General features: G+C 39.6%; 5 protein-coding genes across 6 annotated transcripts; 2 read left to right on the top strand and 3 right to left on the bottom strand.

Moving 5' to 3' along the window:
- Nucleotides 1–572: 572 nt before the first annotated feature.
- On the top strand, nucleotides 573–5373 carry LOC111443178 (auxin response factor 5-like). Of its 2 annotated transcripts, none has more exons than XM_023080876.1 (13): nucleotides 573–1262; nucleotides 1338–1450; nucleotides 1534–1632; nucleotides 1726–1782; nucleotides 1859–2011; nucleotides 2085–2169; nucleotides 2243–2333; nucleotides 2419–2583; nucleotides 2654–2776; nucleotides 2862–3073; nucleotides 3148–4343; nucleotides 4514–4704; nucleotides 4854–5373. In XM_023080876.1, exons 1-13 carry the CDS (start codon nucleotides 1151–1153, stop codon nucleotides 4993–4995), a joined length of 2739 nt encoding a protein of 912 aa, XP_022936644.1. In that variant the 5' UTR covers nucleotides 573–1150; the 3' UTR covers nucleotides 4996–5373. The 2 variants fall into 2 exon arrangements, with proteins under 2 accessions (XP_022936644.1, XP_022936643.1); XM_023080875.1 differs by having other exon boundaries at nucleotides 3145–4343.
- Nucleotides 2857–21859, top strand: LOC111443179 (uncharacterized TPR repeat-containing protein At1g05150-like). Its single transcript, XM_023080879.1, has 3 exons — nucleotides 2857–2869; nucleotides 9521–9524; nucleotides 19034–21859. The coding sequence occupies exon 3, from the start codon at nucleotides 19254–19256 to the stop codon at nucleotides 21639–21641; it is 2388 nt and encodes a 795-aa protein (XP_022936647.1). The 5' UTR covers nucleotides 2857–2869; nucleotides 9521–9524; nucleotides 19034–19253; the 3' UTR covers nucleotides 21642–21859.
- LOC111443182 lies at nucleotides 5500–6994 on the bottom strand. Its single transcript, XM_023080882.1, has 3 exons — nucleotides 6795–6994; nucleotides 6425–6490; nucleotides 5500–5873 (listed from the first exon to the last, which is right to left on the bottom strand). The coding sequence occupies exons 1-3, from the start codon at nucleotides 6840–6842 to the stop codon at nucleotides 5826–5828; spliced, it is 162 nt and encodes a 53-aa protein (XP_022936650.1). The 5' UTR covers nucleotides 6843–6994; the 3' UTR covers nucleotides 5500–5825.
- On the bottom strand, nucleotides 8475–11193 carry LOC111443181. The gene is made up of 2 exons (XM_023080881.1): nucleotides 10771–11193; nucleotides 8475–8701 (listed from the first exon to the last, which is right to left on the bottom strand). The coding sequence occupies exons 1-2, from the start codon at nucleotides 11059–11061 to the stop codon at nucleotides 8672–8674; spliced, it is 321 nt and encodes a 106-aa protein (XP_022936649.1). The 5' UTR covers nucleotides 11062–11193; the 3' UTR covers nucleotides 8475–8671.
- LOC111443180 (aldehyde oxidase GLOX-like) lies at nucleotides 14304–15932 on the bottom strand. The gene has a single exon (XM_023080880.1). The coding sequence runs from the start codon at nucleotides 15930–15932 to the stop codon at nucleotides 14304–14306; it is 1629 nt and encodes a 542-aa protein (XP_022936648.1).
- Nucleotides 21860–22561: the final 702 nt, after the last annotated feature.

Genomic DNA, 22561 nt, shown 5'->3' with positions numbered 1-22561 from the left:
AAAACATTCACATACCCCACCCCCTTCCTACACCTCCTGTTAATTTGCCGCGAATCGCACGCGCGATGAGCGCCAACTCGATATTATTGCCGCAACCCACCGCCAAATCAAAGCCGCCGTTCTCATTCCCCTTTATTCTTTTTTATTTTAATAATAAGGTGAAATTACACATTTACCCTCATTTATCTCCTAATTTTTGTATAGACGGTCAAAATTAACTTTGTGACGTAATAAAAACATATTTATTTTTTTAAAATGTTTATAAATCAATCAGTAATATTGAGTTTCTTACAATTTAAAACTTATTTATATGAAAATTGATCCAAAAAGTAAAACTTTATACTAGTTTAACCAATTTAAAAGTAAAAAGTGAACTATTTTTTTCTTTTACAGAAATAACAACGAAATGAAAATATATATTTATATATTATCTTTACAAGAATAATAATTAATGTAACAAAGAAAGAAAAGGGGGAATGGAGGAAGACGAAAATCCAATGGCTATTTGAAATAATCGGTGCTAAAATGCGCCGGTTGACACTCTTCCTTTCCACCAATCCCATTCTCGCTCTTCTGAAAAGACAATCTCTCTCTCCCTCTCTCTCTCACTCAGTCCTTCTTTGTGTACTGTTTTCGTGTTCTCATAGCCTTTCTCTGCTTTTCCTCCAATTGTTTACTATTATTTTTCCTACTTTCTGTTGACACCCTTCAATTTTGGTTCTCTATAACAGTTTAAAGCTGCAAAGAAATGGGGTTATACGGATGCGAGCGCAGGATAAGAGCATGCACACTCTTTCCAGTTTTGAGAGGAGAGAGAGAGATAGAAATTCCGAAAGGGAAATGCCGGAAGCAGCAAGGCTTAAGGTGAGGTGTGAGTAGGAAGGGTGGAGGGAAGTGGTTGATCCTAAGCTCGGTGTCTATTCAACGTAAAGACAACCACACCCACTTCATCATATGCCTCATTCCATGCTTCTTCGATTCCCCTGCTTTTGATGCTATCAGATCCCTTTCATTTCCAGTTTTTGTTCCTTCGTCTTGGATTCTCATGCCCTTCTTCCCTTTTTGACTCATGGTATCGCTCTCTTAGTCCTCCTCGACCTTTCTTGGATGAGGACCTGAAATTGCCTCGTCATCAAGAGAAGGACACGCCATGAGCTCTGTGGAAGACAAGCTCAAGACACCAATGGGTTTGGTTAATAACACCCCTCAGACTAACCTTCTCGACGAGATGAAGTTGCTGAAACAAATGCAAGATCAAACAGGTTCGTTTCAATTCTGGCAATATGTTTTTTTTTTCAAATGGGTATTGCTTAAATGTGCGTTTCTTTTGATTTCAGGGGCCCGGAAGGCTATTAACTCCGAGCTCTGGCACGCGTGTGCTGGTCCGCTTGTTTCCTTGCCCCATGTGGGGAGTCTTGTTTATTACTTTCCTCAGGGACATAGTGAACAGGTGCCAATTGTTGCATTGATGATAATACAGGAAAGGGGGTTTCTTGATGGTTTTATTATTATTATTTTTTTTTTTGCGAACAGGTGGCGGTTTCTACCAAGAGAACAGCAACCTCACAGATTCCAAATTATCCTAATCTTCCCTCTCAGTTGATGTGCCAAGTTCAAAGTATTACCTTACATGTACGTGCTTTTGTTCATATTGGAATTTGGATCATCCATTGCAAAATCTTTGTTCTGAAAAGTCCTCTGCTTTTCTCTTCATTAATGTTTTAGGCTGATAAAGATTCAGATGAAATCTACGCTCAAATGAGCCTTCAACCGGTGAACTCTGTAAGCCAATAGCTTTGAATTTGTGAACAGTTCATAATAGCATCTCTTTTCACGTTCAAATTTGGCCATGGATCAGGAAAGAGATGTCTTCCTAGTTCCGGACTTTGGACTACGGCCGAGTAAACACCCAAATGAATTCTTCTGCAAAACTTTGACTGCCAGTGATACCAGCACACATGGTGGGTTCTCAGTGCCACGCAGGGCTGCTGAAAAGCTTTTTCCGCCATTGGTAAGGTTTCAAGTTCATGTCATTTCTTCTCTGCTGTTACCATTCATAGCCTCTGTGGTTGATCTTGAAACAGGATTACACAATGCAACCACCAACTCAGGAGCTCGTTGTTCGAGACTTGCATGACAATACCTGGACTTTTCGCCACATCTATCGCGGTGAGTATGGTTGGATATGATAATCTACCCCTTATGTTGTTTTCCTGATGGGGGTATGGCTTGTTTATTGTAGGGCAGCCGAAGCGACATCTTCTCACAACTGGGTGGAGTCTATTTGTTGGATCAAAGAGGCTTAGAGCAGGCGATTCTGTTCTTTTCATAAGGTAAGGTAGCGTTTTTGCCACTTTTTTTTTTTTTGTGTCAATGCTATGAAGTTTGAATAATTTGTCTAATGTGACAATCATGTAGGGATGAAAAGTCCCAGTTGCTGATTGGAGTGAGGCGTGCTAACCGGCAACAAACAACATTGCCATCATCGGTACTATCCGCAGACAGTATGCATATAGGAGTTCTTGCTGCTGCAGCTCATGCCGCTGCTAATCGCAGTCCATTCACAATCTTTTACAATCCCAGGTTCCATTAACTTTCAAGAGCTTCAGGTTTAGATTTTTCCAACTTTACATGTGTTTCTTTTTCCCCACAGGGCATGTCCTTCAGAGTTTGTTATTCCCTTAGCCAAATATCGGAAATGTGTATTCGGAACTCAGCTTTCTGCGGGTATGAGGTTCGGGATGATGTTTGAAACAGAGGAGTCGGGAAAACGCCGGTGAGCTTATTACGCGTTTGATTTTGTGTCAATAAATGATCTGGGATGTTCATATAATTGGATTGTAACGCTATTTGTTGCGCAGATACATGGGTACAATTGTTGGGATTAGCGATTTAGATCCACTTAGGTGGCCAGGTTCCAAGTGGCGAAATCTTCAAGTGGAATGGGATGAGCCAGGGTGCTGCGACAAGCAAAACAGGGTTAGTTCATGGGAAATAGAAACTCCAGAAAGTCTTTTCATTTTTCCTTCTCTGACTTCGGGTCTTAAACGTCCATTGCACGGCGGATTTTTGGGTAAGATTATCCCTTTCTGCGACTTTCAGTGTACTCTAAAAGACCATAAAAATGGGAATGTTTCACTTTAGCAGGAGAAACTGATTGGGAAAGTCTGGTGAAGAGACCAATGCTTCGTGTTCCTGAAAATATACGAGGGGATCTTTCATATGCTGCGCCAAATCTATGCTCTGAACCACTGATGAAGATGCTACTGAGGCCTCAACTCGTTAGCCTTCACGGAGCCACCTTACACCAGGATTCAGCTAACAATTTAGTAAAGATACAGGACATGAAGGACATGCAGCCAGAAACCAATTCTAAAATGAAGCAGCTTATTCCGACAGAAACTGCATCTCCCGGGAATCAAAATCCTACACAATCTGATCCCATAAACCCAAATTCATCACCAAAAGAAAGTCTACCAGGAAAAGTGCACACTTCAGCGGCTGCTGAAAGTGAACCTCCAACTGGAGCTGATGATGTTTCAACCAATCAGTCCAATACATTGCCCCCGGTCGGAGATTGTGTGGGGGAAAAACCCACTGCTAAAGAAGTGAATATGCAGACCCTTGTGAACCAGCTCTCATTTATGAACCAGAATCAGATCCCCATGCAGTCATGGCCGTTGCAGCCTCAGCTTGAATCACTAATCCAACACCCACAACCAATTGACATGCCCCAGCCTGAATTTACGCTGGATGGTGATGGATGTTTGATTAACCCATCCTGTCTGCCTCTTCCTGGAGTAATGATATCACCCGGGAACCTTTCCATGTTGGCATTGCAAGAATCCTCAACAGTCTTCCCTGAGGCTCTTAATTTTCCCTTACCCTCAACTGGGCAAGACATGTGGGATCCTCTTAATAATATAAGATTCTCTTCTAACCTGAATTGTATGGGTAATGCAAATGTTATGAGAGCTGTTTCAGACGAGAGCAACAACCAAAGTGGGATATATAGTTGTTCAAACCTTGAAATCAGTAATGGTGGAAATACTTTGGTTGATCCTGCTGTTTCGAGTACTATTCTTGATGATTATTGCACATTGAAAGATGCTGACTTCCCACATCCTTCGGATTGCTTGGTTGGAAACTTCAGCTCAAGCCAAGATGTTCAGTCTCAGATTACCTCTGCTGCTAGTCTTGGAGATTCTCAGGCTTTCTCCAGGCAAGACTTCCATGATAATTCAGGTGGTACTTCCTCTTGCAATGTGGATTTTGATGAGGGCAGTCTTCTGCATAACGGCTCCTGGAATCAAGTCGTACCGCCCATGAGAACTTACACCAAGGTAGGTATCTGTGGTTTTTCTACTAGTTATGGTAACTGCCATGATGTTCTTAGTCTGATGGGATTGCATTTACATTACCATGAACAAAGCTGTCTTATTTATGCTGTCACAATGAGAATTGATCTCAAAATTGTTACTCTGCTCTTGTTACCCTACTCTCAAAATGACAGGTCCAGAAGGCAGGATCTGTTGGGAGGTCTATTGATGTCACTAGTTTTAAGAACTACGACGAACTGTGCTCCGCTATCGAATGCATGTTTGGACTTGAAGGGTTGCTTAATGACCCGAGAGGCTCAGGATGGAAACTGGTTTATGTTGATTATGAGAACGACGTCTTGCTTATTGGAGATGATCCATGGGAGTAAGTTTTCTTCTCGCTATAAGTCCGATTCTCGCTTGTTTAAATATCTTTAGCCTGAAGAGCTGAGAAATAGCAGCTCCTGAATTCAACAAGTCATCTTAGTATTATAGTGTAATCTTTTGCTGGATTCCCTGGGATGATGTCTGCAGGGAATTTGTGAGCTGTGTACGGTGCATCAGAATCTTGTCACCTTCAGAAGTTAAGCAAATGAGCGAAGAGGGAATGAAGCTTCTCAACAGTGCTATGATGCAAGGCATCAATTGCTCCATGCCAGAAGGTGGCCGAGGTTAAGACTCAGTTTTCCTTAACCAGTCATGAAGGCCGATTCTTCTTCTTCGTTAGGCGAGAATCGAGTTTAGTATAATTACTGTCACAAGCTCGAAGAAGGCCGAGTGTTAGCATGAAGCTTTCGTCTTGATTGCTGGGAGCTGTAGTTGAAGTAGATTCAGTTCCTGCAAAATTGTACTCTTTCTGAATTCAGTAGAACAAAAGAAAAAACTTCAACAAGTTAGCCATGCTGCGCCTTCTGAAGGTATACCCACGAACCGTCCATCTGGGTATGCAAGGTTCACGATGGAGCCTTATCTTTGTTGCCTGTCTTTCATTTGCATATTTCCGTTGTCTAGAGATTTTATAGTAAGATAATATATTCTAGAGTTTTTGCTCATACACGGCCTTGTGTTTCTGTTTTCTTTTATTTCTTAGAACACGACCCTATAAACTGAACCACAGGATAGAGATCAATACCAATCATAAAGCTTTAACTCAAAAGTGAGATTAGAAGTGGTACTGTGATAAAAAAGAAATCTCAAACGAGTCTTATTTATCAGTATGGTGTCACCTTTATTTCAAGAACATTCTTCTCACAGGCAGAATTGCCAATCGGAACTGAAAAACTAAGCATACACCATATAGTATTTGCAGCAATACCAACCCCGTTTAAACAGAGAACTTATCTTTTGTTTCAGCAGTGAAGGAAAAGAAAAAAGGAAAAAAAAAACTGAATCTAATTAATTATCAAGCCAAAAATCACATTCTCCAACCAATGATCGGAGTCTCTCCCTATGCGGTAATTTCCATCTCTTCCATCGCTATATAAGCTACGTCATGAAAAGTGTTCATCAATGATGGGCCTTGGCTTCAGCTTTCGCGCGTGACTTGGCCTTTGCCTGGCAAATGCACAAAAATACAGCCAAAAGACACGTTATTAGACAATCAAATTCATATTCTATACAATTAACTGATCAAGATATATAAGACGGTCTATGTTTCATGTGCTTACATGCTGTAAAAAAAACAAATTATACGGCATGGAATTGAAGATGACGTAACCAGAAGAAACTCATCAACAAAAATGTCTTACAGCTAAATGCCTATGAACACATACAGCCAATTTTCTTTCAGAAAAATTTTGGGTCGCAGTTGAGCCAATTAACAGGTACAAGATTTGAACTTCAAGTGTCCAACGAGACTTCTTCCTTAAATTAGAAATGCCCATGAAAATAAGGCAGTGAAGAAATCTCGTCTCCAAAAGAAAACAAGTTGAAACCATTAGAGCAACAGGTTAATGTTGAGTTCATGTCCATTAAGGAGTGAAAATAGTCATTATTAATAAATACGGAGTTGATTTAGCAGAGGCGCCATACAATCAACTACAAAAATAACCATTTCAATAAATTTACGATAACAACGGTTGGAACAGAAGTTGATTCCAATTTACCTTCAGAACCTTGAGCTTAATGTTTCCGTAAACCAAACCAAAGGTGAATGCTGATGCACGGGCTACCTGCAGAAATCAATTCCCAAAAAAGATTCAGAATCTCAAATGAACAGATCCATCTCATTCCCAATAAAGGATATAAAAACAAAATAATGAAGAAATACGAAAAAGAAAATAAAATTTTTTGAATCGCAGATCCATCCCTTCTCACCAATTACCGCCTCGTGGAGAATTCGGAACGAAAAAATCTAGATGCATTGAAATCCTGTTCTAACCAGCTTGAAAAGATCAAAGTGGATACGGGACATCACAGGGATCGAGCTAAATAAAATCACTGCAAATGATTAAAGGTAAAAGAAACAGTAAATACCAGAGCGAGGGTGCTGGTGCCGGAGTAAGGGCCAGGAGGAAGTGCCATTAGATGCAAATTATGATATCAGTCGCGACAGAGAAATGCTTGTACTTGTCTCCTTCTAGCGCCAATGAGTTCGCCTTTCCCGCCTGGATCGAAGAACCCTAATTTGCTCTCAAATTTTGGATCCGAGTCGCCTGTCAAATATGGAACTCAAACTCATGGAGGGTAATTTTGGTTAAATGCCCTCCCTACCCAGGCCAAAATTGTAAATTTAATTATAATTATTATTCTAATACCAAATTATATAAATCATTATTTTACATTTTATGTCACCGTTTCTTTCCCTCGTTACAGTGACACGCAGAATCCAAAGGCGTTACGCGATGCCACGACGTGCATCGTCTCTGGTTTACCGGTAATTGAAAATGAAAAGAATAATGGAAGAAACCAGACTCGCCGGTGGATCAGTGAAACTCTTCCGTCGAGTCGTCTGATCTCCGATGAAAAAAGCCATCGACTCAAGTCGTTGATAGTGCACTCAGCCTAGCATTTCTCCAGAGATGGTGATACTCTCGTTTATCGCCGTCAGGTTTACGCCTCAGACTACTCTAACTCCTTCCTTCCCTTTCTTTTTATAATTTGTATCATATTGTATTGTTCTTATCACTTCACATACCTGAAATGTGTTGCTCAGTTGAAGTTCAAATTCAATTATTCGCAAGTTTTCTTCATCTGAGCTCTCTTTATTGTTAATTGAATTCTGGTGGCTCATTCTTTGCTCGTGAGGAAGATATCTCACGGTCATTACGATTCTAAATGTTTTTCTCCATTTTGTTTTTCTAAATGTGGCCAGCTGTTTGAATCGGGACTAATTTTCTTGATTTATAATTTTCAAGTAATTTTCAAGCAAATTGGTGTTCTTCGATTGGAAGACGCAAGTGATTTGTTCGTCCAAATGGAATGATGCACCGTCCGACTCGTTTTGCCACTACATGCGCCACTTGAGGGTGTCTGATCACGGCACTTCGAAGTATGCATTTCTTTATTTGGTGGAAACATAGGTATCTGATTGAAGTGCGTGATATCTCTGCAGACTTATCTGTAGAGAAGCTCTTGCACTGAGATGATTTATGAACTTATTAACTAAGGAAGCGGGAATCAGCTAACTACGAGGTATCATATTTCAGGCAGTAATAGAGTCTTCGTTCTTCAATGTGAATCATCGAGTGTGAGCCTTAGACAGTCTCAATCGTTAAGATTATGCTAGACATGATGTCTGACCGAAATGCTGTGTTCGATGAGAAGATCGTTAGAATAAGATGAGACGCGGGTTTGATACGAATGCTTGATGCTCCCTACATTAGTTAATAGCTTGGATGGTTGGTAGGTGTATTGAAATCTATGAAAACTGTGAACTGCGAACCATATGAGGTGTTTTAACGTTTCTACGACTATTTTCTGAACGAAGCTGTTATATGCTTTGCCTAGAGATATGGTAGAATGGTCACTGGCTTGTGTCCATTGCCATGTTTACCATACTACCATAACAATGAATGAAAGGGGAGTATGGTTGTCTTTGAGAATAGTGTGTCCTGCCCTTATCAATGTTCTCGAAACTTTCTAAGATCTTTGGATACACACTATTGGTAACAGATCGTTTAAACCAATTTCCTAGTAAATGCAGGCAAATTGTAGTTTTCCGATATTTCTGAAAGCACGAGCACGAGCACGAGCACGAGCACGGCGTAACAAACCCCTTCCAGTCAATTTCAAACTAGTTATAGAGCATGTACTGGTATAACAAGTTCTCATAAACAAATGACTTATGAAAACCAACTCAGGATTCACAGGCCATATTTAGATCTTGATTCGGAATCCTTTCACATCTAAAGTTACTGCTTGTCTTCTGCTTTTTTTCTAGACTGCAACAAGAAGCACACGGAATTTGAGACAATTGCATGTAATTCAAATACAATAAAAGGCATTTCTGCCAGTAAACCAAAAATGAACACGAGGTGCAGAAAAACAGATTTAAAAAAGAACTTCGGCACAAAAGCACACGTGATGCAGAGAGAAGTTCGTCTTAGTCATATTACTTCCAGTCTTAAAAGTTACTTGAACCCTCAGACAACAACTTATTGAACATTTTAAACCTTTTTACTACAACAAGAAAAAGAAATCTGCAACATATGCTTCTCATTTCTTAACTTAAGAATCGATGGCTTAATGAAATTTTGCAAACTGGGGACACCATATTGTTACATCGGCGCTACGCTTGTAAAACCTTTCCTGGTTACTTGAGCAGCTTTGGCGCTACGCTTGTAAAACCTTTCCTGGTTACTTGAGCAGCTTTGGCGCTACGCTTGTAAAACCTTTCCTGGTTACTTGAGCAGCTTTGGCGCTACGCTTGTAAAACCTTTCCTGGTTACTTGAGCAGCTTTGACCATGGTTACTCATTCTAAGAACATGCTATTCAACTATGACAACAGCTGAGTCACAGCAGGTAACACAAAATGAGTTTTTAGACAAACATGTAAAAATCCAAGCCCACTGCTAGCAAATATTATCCGCTTTGGCCCATTACGTATCGCTGTCAACCTCACAGTTTTTAAAAAGTGGTTATAGGGGAGAGGATTTCATACCCTTATAAGGAATGCTTCATTCCCCTCTCCAACCGATGTTACAAATGGTATCAAAGCCAGACGTTAGGCGGTGTGCCAACGTCTCGCTGGACCTCTAAGGGAGGTGCATTGCAAGATCACACATTGGTGGGATAGGGGGAACGAAACATTCCTAGTAATGATGTGGAAACCTTTTACTAACAGACATGTTTTAAAACCGTGAGACTGACGACGATACGTAACGAGCCAAATCGAACAATATCTACTAGTGGTAGGCCAGGGCCGTTACAAATGGTATCAAAGCCAGACATTGAGCAGAGCGCCAGCAAGGACGCTAGGCCTCTAAGGGGGGGTGCATCGTAATATCCCACATTGGTTGGAGAGGGGACGAAACATTCCTTATGGGGGTGTGGAAACCTCTCCCTAGCAGACGCGTTTTAAAACAATGAGGCTGACGGCGATACGTAACGGGCCAAAGTGAACAATATCGACTAGTAGTGGGCTTGGACTGTTACAAATGGTATCAGAGCTAGACACTGGACAGCGTGCTAGCGAGGATGCTTGGTCCCTAAGGGGGTGTTGTGAGATCTCATATTGACTGGAAAGGAGAACGAAGCATTCCTTATAAGGGTGTGGAAACCTCTCTCTAACCGACGCGTTTTAAAACTGTGAGGCTGACGGCTATACGTAACGGGCCAAAACGGACAATATCTACTAGTAGTGGGCTTGGGCACTTACAAAACATCTCATCTTAGAAAGGAAAGGAGGCCATCATGGTTTGAACAAATTTCTTCTGAACCCTTACCTAATTTTGAAGCTCATGGCTCTTATTGACCACTAGGCCTAAGGGGAAGAAAATTAGACTACATAACTCAATGTACGCAAAAGACCAGATATTTGTTTGGTGGGATCGTCAGTAAGCTGATGATAATCATCATCTACATGTTACTAATACATCAATTTAAGAGCGTGCTTCATATCAATACACATGCATACAAGCGCACAGGCACAGATGTTTAGGACAAACATTCGAGTCAATTGAATTCCCAAAGGCTAGGACGTTTCACAAAGTAATTGCCAAAACTATAATTCTTGCTAAATAAGATAGAAGCACTGGGTACTCTTACATTAGCTTGAGATGCAATGACAACAAAGTACATGAAGAGAATGTACATATACGAGAACAACGAAGTAAGATTGCAAATACAAATTTCACAGTTGCAAAAATTCCACTCCAAAAGAAGAAAGTTCGTAAAGCTCTTTGTGTGCATATGTTGTTCGACAAAATGCCACATGTAATGCCCAAAATGAAAACTCAACCAAAAGAGGACCGAGAAACGCTCACATAAAGGGAGAAGAAGAAGACGAACCTTGATACTGGGAGCGGGTTGATTGAGCTCTTCATCGGGAATGATAACTGGCCAAGTTTCCCCAGCTTCTCGGAACATTTGCTCGGTCTCAAGGAGTTGGCCCTTTTCAAGAATCATATTCCTGATTGTTTGAGAAGGAGTAGATGTACCGTCAAAAACCTCTTCGACTCCGTTGACAAAGGCGACGGCGATCTGGGGCGGGTGGTCATCGGTTCGGCGCTTGACGATCAATTGGCAAGCGGGGTTCGACTCCTTGGCCTTGCGAGCATTACACTGCGCTAAGAACTCCATGCAAGATGATAAGCGTGGATCTAAGGCATTGAATTCGATATTTAGAACTTTAACATAGCTGCTTCTTCCTCTTCGCCCGAACCTGCGATCAAAATGATTGGGGACTGCGATAAGAAGGTAATGGCCACGGTTTTTATTAAATCAATTTTTAGCCTTTTAAATATATTCTCACATCACATATACACAATGAATGGTAAAATATTTCTGAGAATTAGGAATTTTCAATTACAACGAACGAAGGCTTGAGCCTGGCCCAGTAATATCTTACCAACCCAAATATATAAATAGAATGAAAAAAAAAATAAAACATTGATGGGCCTGACCCAGTTATCTCTTGCCAACCCAAATACCCGACAAAGTCCAAAAACATTAATGGGCCTAGCCCAGTTATCTCCTGCCAACCCAAATAGATAGAATGTTAAAACAACATTTTTGGGCCTGGCCCAGTTATATCTTACCAACCCAAATAGAATAGAAAGTCCCAACAACTTTGAAGGTCTAGCCCAGTTATCTCTGACCAACCCAAATACAATAAAAGTCCAAATAATATTGATGGGCCTGGCCCAGTTATCTCTCACCAACGCAAATCCAATAGAAAGTCCAAAAAATATCGATGGACCTGGCCCAGTTATCTCTTACCAACCTAAATACAATAGAAAGTCCAAAGAACGTTAACGGGTCTGGCCCAGTTATCTGTTACCAACCCAAATAAAATAGAATGTCCAAAAAACATTGATGGGTCCGAAGAACATTGATGGGTCTGGCCCAGTTATCTCTGACCAACCCAAATACAATATAAAGTCCAAAGAACGTTAATGGGCCTGGCCCAGTTATCTCTTGCCAACCCAAATAAATAAGTCCCAAGAACATTGATGGGCCTGGCCCAGTTATCTCCGATTAACTCAAATACAATATAAAGTCCAAAGAACGTTAATGGGCCTGGCCCAGTTATCTCTCACCAACCCAAATACAATATAAAGTCCAGAGAACGTTAATGGGCCTGACCCAGTTATCTCTTACCAACCCAAATAAAATAAGTCCCAAGAACATTGATAGGCCTGGCCCAGTTATCTCTGATCAACCCAAATACAAGTCCAAAGAACGTTAATGGGCCTGGCCTAGTTATCTCTGACCAACCCAAATAAAATAAGTCCCAAGAACATTGATAGGCCTAGCCCAGTTATCTCTAACCAACCCAAATACAATATAAAATCCGAATAACGTTAATGGGCCTGGCCCAGTTATCTCTGATCAACCCAAATACAATATAAAGTCCAAAGAACATTAATGGGCCTGGCCCAGTTATCTTTTACCAACCCAAATAAAATAAGTCCCAAGAACATTGATGGGTCTGGCCCAGTTATCTCTGACCAACCCAAATACAATATAAAGTCCGAATAACGTTGATGGGCCTGGCCCAATTATCTCTTACCACCCAAATAAAATAAGTCCCAAGAACATTCATGAGCCTGGCCCGGTTATCTCTAATCAACCCAAATACAATATAAAGTCCAAAGAACGTTAATGAGCCTGGCCATGTGATCTCTTACCAACCCAAATAAAAGAAGTCTCAAGAACGTTGATGGGTCTGGCCCAGTTATCTCTGACCAACCCAAATACAATATAAAGTCCGAATAACGTTGATGAGCCTGGCCCAGTTATCTCTTACCAACCCAAATAAAATAAGTCCCAAGAACACTGATGAGCCTGGCCCAGTTAGACCAACCCAAATACAATATAAAGTCCAAAGAACATTGATCGGCTTATCTCTTACCAACCCAAATAGAATAAAAAAGTCCCAAGAACATTGATAGGCCTGCCCATTTATCTCTTACCAACCCATAGGATAGAATGTCCAAAGAACATTGATGGGCCTGACCCAGTTATCTCTTACCAACCCAAATTGAATAGAATGTTCAAATTAACATTGATGGGCTTCACCCAATTTATATCTTACCAACCCAAATAGGATAGAAGGTCCAAAGAACATTGATGGGCCTGGCCCAGTTATCTCCTGCCAACTGAAATAGAATATAATGTCCAAAAAAAACATTAATGGGCCTGGTCCAGTTATCTCTTACCAACCCAAATAGAATAGAAAGTCCAAATAACATTTGATGAGCCTGGCTCTGTTATCTTTTATCAACCCAAATAGAATTGAATGTAAAAGAACTCTGGGCTTGGCCCAATTATCTCTTATCAACCCAAATAGAATTGAATGTCCAAAGAATATTGATGGGCCTGGCCCAGTTATCTCTTTCTATTTGAAAAAAAAAGCAAAACATATGCCAACTCAGCACTTCCGACAAACATTCTGTATATGTTCTGTTTCCGAATTCGGCTTCCCGTATTTGAAAAAATGTACCGTCTGTTTAGACTCAATATCCAACTGTACCCCAAAATCCACGTACCAAATTGGTTATGGTTTTTTTTTTTTTTCCATACAACTCATTTTCTTGTCTTGTTGACTGTTTCATCACGTGATGTTCCGTATTGGTTGGGGAGGAGAACAAATCACCATTTATAAGGGTGTGGAAACCTTTCTCTAGTAGACGTGTTTTAAAGTCTTGAGGGGAAGCTCGAAAAGGAAAACTCAAACAAGATAATATCTGCTAGCGGTGGATCTGGGTCGTTACACATCACCACAATATCTTAACCCTTCTATGTTTACAGGCTATTAGCATTTGTCATTTGATAAGAGTGTTTCTAGTGCTCGCATGAGAGGTGACTCGTTACATATATACGACGTGATTCTATTAGGATTGTATCCTAATAATATGAGTTTACATGCGAAGTCACTCCTTGCATCCATATGATGTGATTGTACTAGAATCATGCCCTATTAGATATGATAACACATATGAATTACTCTTTGTACATATCAAATTCTACTAGGGTCGTGTTGTATGTGATATGAACCCACATGCAAGATCATTCCTAACATGAATATGAGATGATCTACGAGAGTCATACCCTATAATAAAATCAGCATGTGTACAAAATGATTTAATAGTAATGTAACTGAATTAATATATAGTTTATAATAATGATGTAATAGAAATAATACAAAGCGTCATTCATATTTTACCATTAACCAAAGAGAGACGCACAATAATTAGTTCTTATTTATATATTTTTTTTCAATTTTCTCCAACGGTATTGAGACTTAAAACAATAACGAAAATGAAATATTAAATATTAAATCCAAACAGAGAAAGCCCGAAATTGAGGACAAGTTTGAGTCACTGAATGTGCACCCAAATTCCCTCGCTCGGAATATCGCGATGAACAAGGTATAATATGTAATATCCCGGCGGTGCAACGTTACCTGATTCCGGAATTGTAACCTCAACTTCATATGTCATATTCCCTCCACGTCTAAACTTCCTGCCGGAGAGAACCAACAGCCTCTGATTCATGGAGAACGAATGAGTGTTGAACGCCGGCGACAGAATCGTCACCGACACCCTTGTCCGATCAACTTTTCCGGGGACACCGAAAGGCACCTTCAATGCTTGCCCACGGACGAGATTTGTGGGAGAAGCTAGGTTTTGGATTGAGGGTCGTACATATGAAAATAAGGGGTCTAAATACCAAGGGGAGAATGCTTCTAAGCTTAACTCTGTCGGGAAAAGTACACCGGTGAATTCGTAAAGCGCGTGCGGATTACTGCCGCCGACGAGAACACGACCGTCGCGGAGTAATATCGCCGTCGAGTGGTACATTCGGGGAATGGTGGTCGGCTTTTGAAATGTGAATCTCCTACCCAACGGTATACTCGGGCGGTACAGAACAGGGTTCAAAACCGGTTCCCGACCGTATTCCCAACCGGCGGTGCCGGCAGAGGCTCCGTTAATAAGCAAAACCTGGCCGTTTGGAAGCAACAACATATCAGGCATCACCCAAGGATGCGGCATTGTTTCCATGACCCACTGCGGATCCGGGTCAGTAATCTTAATTCTGGCACAAGTGTTCAACGCCGCTACAAAATTATTGCGTTTGGCCTTCTTCAAAGCACCTTTTGGAGCTCCCCCACACACCAATACCTCAACTTCGATGGATTCAGTATCCAAATTTAAGGGAAGCATCACGGCGGAGCCGGTACTAGGGTAGCATCTCGGATCGCCGCCGGGAATCGTCGGAAATGTTTTGACGACTCTGTTTTTGGTGTAATCGAATAGAATGGCTCGATTGTTGGCAAATATGAACAAATTTCCATCCGGTTGCAGAAATACATATGGGTATAAATTGTTTTCGATTTTGGGATCGCTCGTCTCCGCCAAGAAAGGAAGATCGAACACGGTTTCGGTTGCTGTTCTTTTTGGATAGAATTCGTAATTGAACTGTTTCTGGCCGCCGATGATGATTTGTCCGCCGTCGGGTAGAATATGGTTAGTGGCATACCACCGGCGGGCTGATAGTCCCGGATGCTCTTCCCAATCGCACGTGGGACAGGGGCTCAACATTCTGATCTGCCGTTCGCCTTTACCGTCGCCGCCAGTTTGGACAAGAGTGCCGTTGGGGATTACGGCGCCGGAGGAACACCAAACGTCGGTTTGTACCATGAGTGGTCGGAATGTGTTGGTGATGACATCGTACTCAATAGAATGGGCCGTACAGTCCTCTTTTATTTTGCCTGTAGGGTCTCTTAGGCATTTTCCTTGGGGCAAAGACAAATTGGATGCACCAAAGTCGGTGCGGTCGAAAATGACGACGCGGTCGTTTGAAAGCAACTGCGTGTGCATGGACGATATGCCGACGTTTTTCAGCAGCAGCTGCCAGCTCCCTCGACCCTCCTCCGTGAGAGGCTGAGCGGAGAAGAGAAGTATTTGGGCTAAAAAGAGTGCTAAAATGAGTGAAGGAGTATACATATTTCGAGCTGGTGTCGAGTGCATGGCTTTGAGGCCATAGTGTTTACCTATATATACACATGTTTACAGGAGAGAGGCTTACACTTCGCCTCCCACTTATGACAAAACGCGTGGAATACTAGAATTCACCAAAACCATTTGCGTCAAGTGTTTCTTTGTGCTTTTAAGTGTTCACCCAATCATTATGCTCATTCTTCCGTCATTAATTGTTTTATTATAGCCACTCTATCTTATATTATTTACATGAGATTTCAAAATTAAACTCCCGTTAATAAAATTTTCTAGTCCTGTTTATTTAATATTTTTCAGTTTCCAAATTCATTAATTATTTTTTTTTGAATTTAAGACAGGAAATTGAAAGTTTCTTTTAACATGTACTTAAATATTCAAAACATAAATATATATATTTTTGAAGTTCTTACTAAATTAAACTTTGTGCTAGGACTAGGATGTCTCGTCTGAAAATCAAGACATTAGTTATTTTTATTCGTCACAAGGTCTTCCTAAATTCTTGAGTCTAGCGACTTCGATATTATTTTTATTTAGTTTGTTTTAGAATCCTTATTTATTAAAATTTATAATATTGTGAATGACACATAGCTTCTTATCTTATAAAATTCTAAACAGAAATTAGTTCAACGATCAATTATTATTAGCTTATTATTTATATATCTACTACTATTTCATTTTTCAAATTACTTATTCTAATTATTTTTTGCCCTATTTTTCTTCCACTAATTCGATTTAATTGAATTAAATAATTATAAAAAATTTAAATTTAAATTTTCTTTTTACTTTCATGGGTTCTGATTTTAATTTCTTTTTCTAAAGAACAAAGATCATCATAGACCAAAAAAACATCCTTTAAGGTAATGGTAGACATTTTTTTTTTGGAAAAAAAAACCATTTTAACCAAATTTATACTTTTAATTTTATCAAATTTGACCCTAGATTTAAATAAATATTACCATAATACTCTTTAATTTTAAGAAATATTTGTGGTCTTTTCAAAAGTTGTCTTTTATATATTTAATGAACTATAAAAAATTTATACAATATAAAATTGATAAAAATTTAAATAGAAAAATAAAATCATAGCTGATTTTTTTTTTGGTTGAAATTTATAAATTTTGATAAAGTTATTTAATAATTAATTTATGTATCGATCAAATGTTTTTCTTTTTTACAAAACTTAATTTTATTAAAGTATTGAGTTGATGAAAATTTCTACACTTTCTTAATTAAAAATTGTAAATGAATTAGCATAATTCTAATTTATTATCAAAATTTATGATTATTTTGATTTTTTTTCTTTAAATGAATGGGCTCACAACCAAAACCAAAATTAGATAAGCATTTTAGTTTTCCAGCGAATTCATCGACAATGCCAATGGTGTGAATAAATAACATGTTATTTTCAAAGAATATGAGTTGTATGGGACAATTATCCTTCAAACATTCCTTCTGGTTATTTAATTTCAAAAAGTAACGGTTAATGACAAATCTTTATTTCATTAAAATTAATGAGTATAGGAAAATTTCTATATTAGTATTGTAGATAAAATTTGTGGATAAATTTACTAAAGTCGAATCAATAGTTGATTAAAGTTTATTATCTAATTTGACGAACTTAAAATTTTAAAATCGTTACGATCGACAATAATCAAATTTAATTATTCCTAAATTTTTTTAATGGTCTCCATCAAATTCATAGGCAATGCCAATGGTGAATAAAAATATTATGTTTCAAATAATATGATCTGTATTACCATCATCCTTTAAAATTTGCATCTGTTTTATTTAATTTTAAAAAGTGGCTTAAAAAGGAAAACCTTGTGGATTTTCTCCTTTTGTTTCTCATTTAATTCTTAACCTTCCTTTTCAGCTATCTTATTAATGTTTTGACCCTCTGATTTTACTTAAAACATATTTAATTACAACTCTAAAATGTCCTAAAAAGTAACTAACAGTATATTAAATGTAAAATTTATTTTTTTTAAATTATTATACAAAATTGAAACTTTGAACAATAACTATACATTTTTTTTTGCAAGTACAAAAACACCTAAAGCTTAAATTTAACCTATTAATTACTATTAATATTAGGCATATATGTAATTTTAGTTTACGAATCAAATTTAATCCTAAAAAATTAATTACTATTGATATTGGGCGAAAACTTTAAAACATCTATTTTCAAAGATTAAAAAATAAGTGGAATAATTCAAAATAATTAATAGACATAAATGATTTAAATGAAATAGATATGATAAATGCCATAACTTTAAATAAAGAAAGGTAAGTTAACTGCAATTAAACTTACTTGGAAATAATATTAATATTACATGTGCATGTGTTATTTCATAATTGATAAGCTTCAAGATCTTTCTATAATATATGTTTGAGATATGGATAAAGTATAATTTTATATATCATATTAGGAACGTTAAATATATATATATCTATATTTTTTTTAAAAAATTAACCATGTATAAGGTGGATAATTCCAATCTTAGATATATATTTTATTTCAAATTAGAGATGCAAGCCCACCATCCAGGGTGAATTACTTTTGCTTGTATGGTACGCCAATACTGTACGGCGGTCCGGCGAGGGGCCTCTTACTCATTCTCGCCCCAAACTACCCATTCTTTCCTTACTATTCTTACCCTCACTCAAAAAATTTGTTGTTCCGGTGGACAAATTGCCGGGATTAGACGGAGTCTGGCCTAATAGCGACGACCCGAAACGCCACGGTCGGAGGGGAGACGGTGGCGTTATGTCGGCCTCCACTCGAAGACGAAATAACTCCATTGGGCCGCTTTTTCTGTGATTGGGCCGCACTCGTAACCTATGAAGTTGACCAAGATTGAAGTAAATTATGAAACACTTTATAGGTTACATCACATTATATGATCATCATTAGAACAATAAATAAATGGAAAAATCACTTATTTCATTCCAACATTTTTTCTAAACTCGAATTCATGGCGTTTCAAAATGATAAACCTTCAAATTTTGATATCACCCATAACGAAGATTAGAACCCATTTATTCACTGAAATATTAGCAATTTAGAAGGAAGGGGGACGAAAAAATAGAGGTAAAGATGGGGAAGGAAGAAGACAGCCCGAAGTTCCTCTCTCGTTTCGCTTTCCAGATCCGATGAAACAAACAAGAACACAGAATTAATTCATCCCCTGTTCTTATCTAAAATTAAAACCCTTATGGATTCTTCATTCATTTATCTGCCTTTCTAATTCCGTAATCCCATTTTGTCTTTTTGTTTTCCTCTGATCCTTGTTAGATTTTTCTTTAACCATGTCGACGAGAGGGAGCAGATCGGAGAAGGTGAACAGGATATTTCAGAAATTCGACGCTAACCGTGATGGGGGTCTCAATAGGGACGAAATGGCTGCGCTTGTCGTGGCTGTTAACCCTAGGGTCAAATTCAGCGATGAACAGATCAATGCGATTCTTGACGAGGTGTTTCGGACGTACGGGAATTTTATTCAGGGCGATGAGGGTTTAACTTTTGAGGGGTTGTTGAGGACTTATGATGATGGCGCTGGAGATGTGGACCGTGACTTCGACGCGCTTGAATTGGATATTAATAATAAGGGAATTTTGGTGACTTCAGAGGCTTCGTCTTCTTCAATTGCCGACGAGCGTGCTTTGGAGTCCCAGAAGAAGCAGAGAACTGCAGCGTGGGCATTGTCGCCGAATCATGGCATTGTGTTTGACGATAGTTGGAAGATCGTCGATGATTTGGAGATTTTAATCAAAAGATTGAAGGCCAAGCAGGCTAAGGATGGGAAATTGAAGGCGGACAATTTGGATGCCCACTCTGATGCAGGCTGGTCCAGAGAATTAGGGCCGTCTTCGGAGCTTTCAGAGAAGAGGGTTTTCTGGGAAGAGTCCGGCCATGACTATGTTTCGTTTCTCAAGGAATTAGAGGCGTTGAGAACTCGAGCAGATCGTGCGCGATCCAGAGATGAGGCTTTTGATGGGCATATGGTAATTGGTAGGGTTTTGTATGAGCACCAGCTGTTTAAGGAGGCTCTGGTTAGCTTCAACAGGGCTTGTGAACTGCTACCTACCGACGTGAAGCCTCATTTTAGAGCTGGGAATTGTTTCTATGTTCTTGGAAAGTATAAGGAAGCCAAGGAAGAGTTTCTGTTGGCAGTGGAAGCGGCGGAGGCCGGCGGAAATCAGTGGGGATATTTGCTTCCACAAATTTACGTGAATCTTGGAATTGCACTTGAAGGTGAGGGTATGGTGTTAAGTGCTTGTGAATACTATAGAGAAGCTGCAATTCTGTGTCCCACACATTTTAGAGCTTTGAAGCTTTTGGGGAGTGCTTTATTTGGGGTAGGGGAGTATAGGGCCGCTGTAAAGGCTTTGGAAGAGGCCATATTCATGAAACCGGATTATGCTGATGCGCACTGTGATTTAGCCTCGGCTTTGCATGCAATGGGGGAAGATGAGAGAGGGATTGAAGTGTTTCAGAAGGCAATTGACTTGAAACCTGACCATGTAGATGCTTTGTATAATTTGGGTGGGCTTTACATGGACTTGGGTAGGTTCCAGAGAGCTTCAGAAATGTATACAAGAGTTTTAGCTGTGTGGCCTAACCATTGGCGGGCGCAGCTCAACAAAGCTGTGTCCTTGTTAGGTGCTGGTGAAACAGAGGACGGTAAGAAGGCCTTAAAGGAAGCCTTGAAAATGACAAACAGGGTGGAGTTACATGATGCAATATTGCATTTGAAGCAGCTGCAGAAAAAGAAGTTGAAAGCTAATGGCAGTGCAAATGGAGAGGGGTCTTTTGTAGTTGTGGAACCCTCAAAGTTTATGATCATTGGAGGGAAGACTGTTTCGAGACCGGAGTTGTCGAATGCTCTTGTAATTAGAAATTTTCAGAAGATTACCCGAATGAATCGTTGTGATGTGGAGCTTATAAAGAAGGAAATCAGTGAACATGATGTGCCAGTGTCGTATTCAGGTAGTGGTGTGCCTGAGAGGTCCATACGCAAGCCTAAGTTAGAAGAAATTCTTCGTAGATTATTGAATTTCTTAAAGCCAGAGACGTTCCAAGGAGCTGTCAAAGGCGTAAACGAGAGGATACTCTCTGTGTTGGATGAGTCAGGCTCAGGAAGGGTGGACTTGGGGCTGTTTTTTGCCGTTCTTGCTCCCATTTGCAATGGCCCCCCTGAAAAGAGAAAGCGGGTGGCATACGACGCCCTTGTATGGCGACATGTAAACGAGGGCGGTACTCAGATTAGAAAACTTGATGCAGTTAAGTATATCAAATTGTTGAGGACTATATATGTTCCTATCGAAGGATCGAGCGAAATTGTGGAAGTCCATGGCCACACAGATAATTCTATCGTGTCTTTCACAGAGTTTCTCGTCATGTTTGATGACCCAGACCGGGGTTTTGGTATCATGTCCACCATGTTAAAGCTAGAAACAGGGGACAGAAATCGGCATGGAAATCACGTATGCTCAGTTTGCCGATATCCTATCATCGGTTCTCGATTCAAGGAGATGAAATCACATTTTAGCTTGTGTAATCAGTGCTATAGCGAGGGGAAGGTGCCCCCTTCATGCAAGCAAGAAGCATACAGATTTAAAGAGTATGGGAGTGAGGGTGAAGCAGTTAAGGACAAATGTTTCTGCTTTACAATGCAATCTCATGACGATTCTTAGCTTAGATTAGGTGTTGGGAGTCAATTATATAGCTTGGAGTGTGTGCAGTGGGCGTTTTGCCCTTTGTATAATAAGCTCTCATATATTTTATTTGTTTATCGCAGCCTATCTGCTTGTTATGTGATGGAAAGTGATGATCGTAGATTCCACTGTTATATACGACTTGGGTTTTGTTCAATGGGCAAGGAGGAGCCCTCCAAAGAAATATTATTCTTCTATTCACCGACTCACCGTCTGTAACTGACGGTCTAAGCCTACCGCTAGTCAATATTATCTTTTTTTTTTTTTTTTTTTACTTTTCTTTTTGAATTTCTCCTCAAAATTTTTAAAACGTTGTTAGAGAATTACTTCACTCACAGGAGCCTTATAGCCTTGGTCAAGTTCCAACTTATCCTTGTTATGATCACCAAGGGTATGATTGAGCTTTTGAGCAACAGATTCGTCTTCTTCAGCTATACAGGGTTCATCAAAACCACTGCCATCATTGTCACTAGATGCATATTCCCAGCTTAATAGCTGCAGTCAATTATGAACACAAATGTATGAGTATCAGAAATCTACAGAATTGGAATGAATGTATAGCTATTAAAAGTCACAGTGTCAGATTGATCATCCAAAAGCCGACGAGTTCTTGGCTTATCAACATCACTGTCTGCGTCCTCAAATAATTGTAACCATCATCAGGAAACCCTAGCTCTAAAATCTCCTTCCTAACATTTTCGGGTAAAGGCGCTGTTCCACGAACTTCCCCACGAGACCGTACAGAAGGCTCGAAACCTCCATTCTCCTCATCATCGTAGTCGTCTGGAGCATCGGCAAATATTGAGTTAGGTGGTTCATCAAAGCAAGGCAGAACCGGAGGCGTCGACAGGGCCATCATCGAAGACAGGGAGAGTATATATTAAGAGTGGTTGTCGACA

The sequence above is a fragment of the Cucurbita moschata genome, unplaced genomic scaffold (assembly GCF_002738365.1).
Source record: "Cucurbita moschata cultivar Rifu unplaced genomic scaffold, Cmos_1.0 Cmo_Scf00005, whole genome shotgun sequence".
Lineage (NCBI taxonomy): Eukaryota > Viridiplantae > Streptophyta > Magnoliopsida > Cucurbitales > Cucurbitaceae > Cucurbita > Cucurbita moschata.
This window is presented reverse-complemented; position numbering and strand designations above follow the sequence as displayed.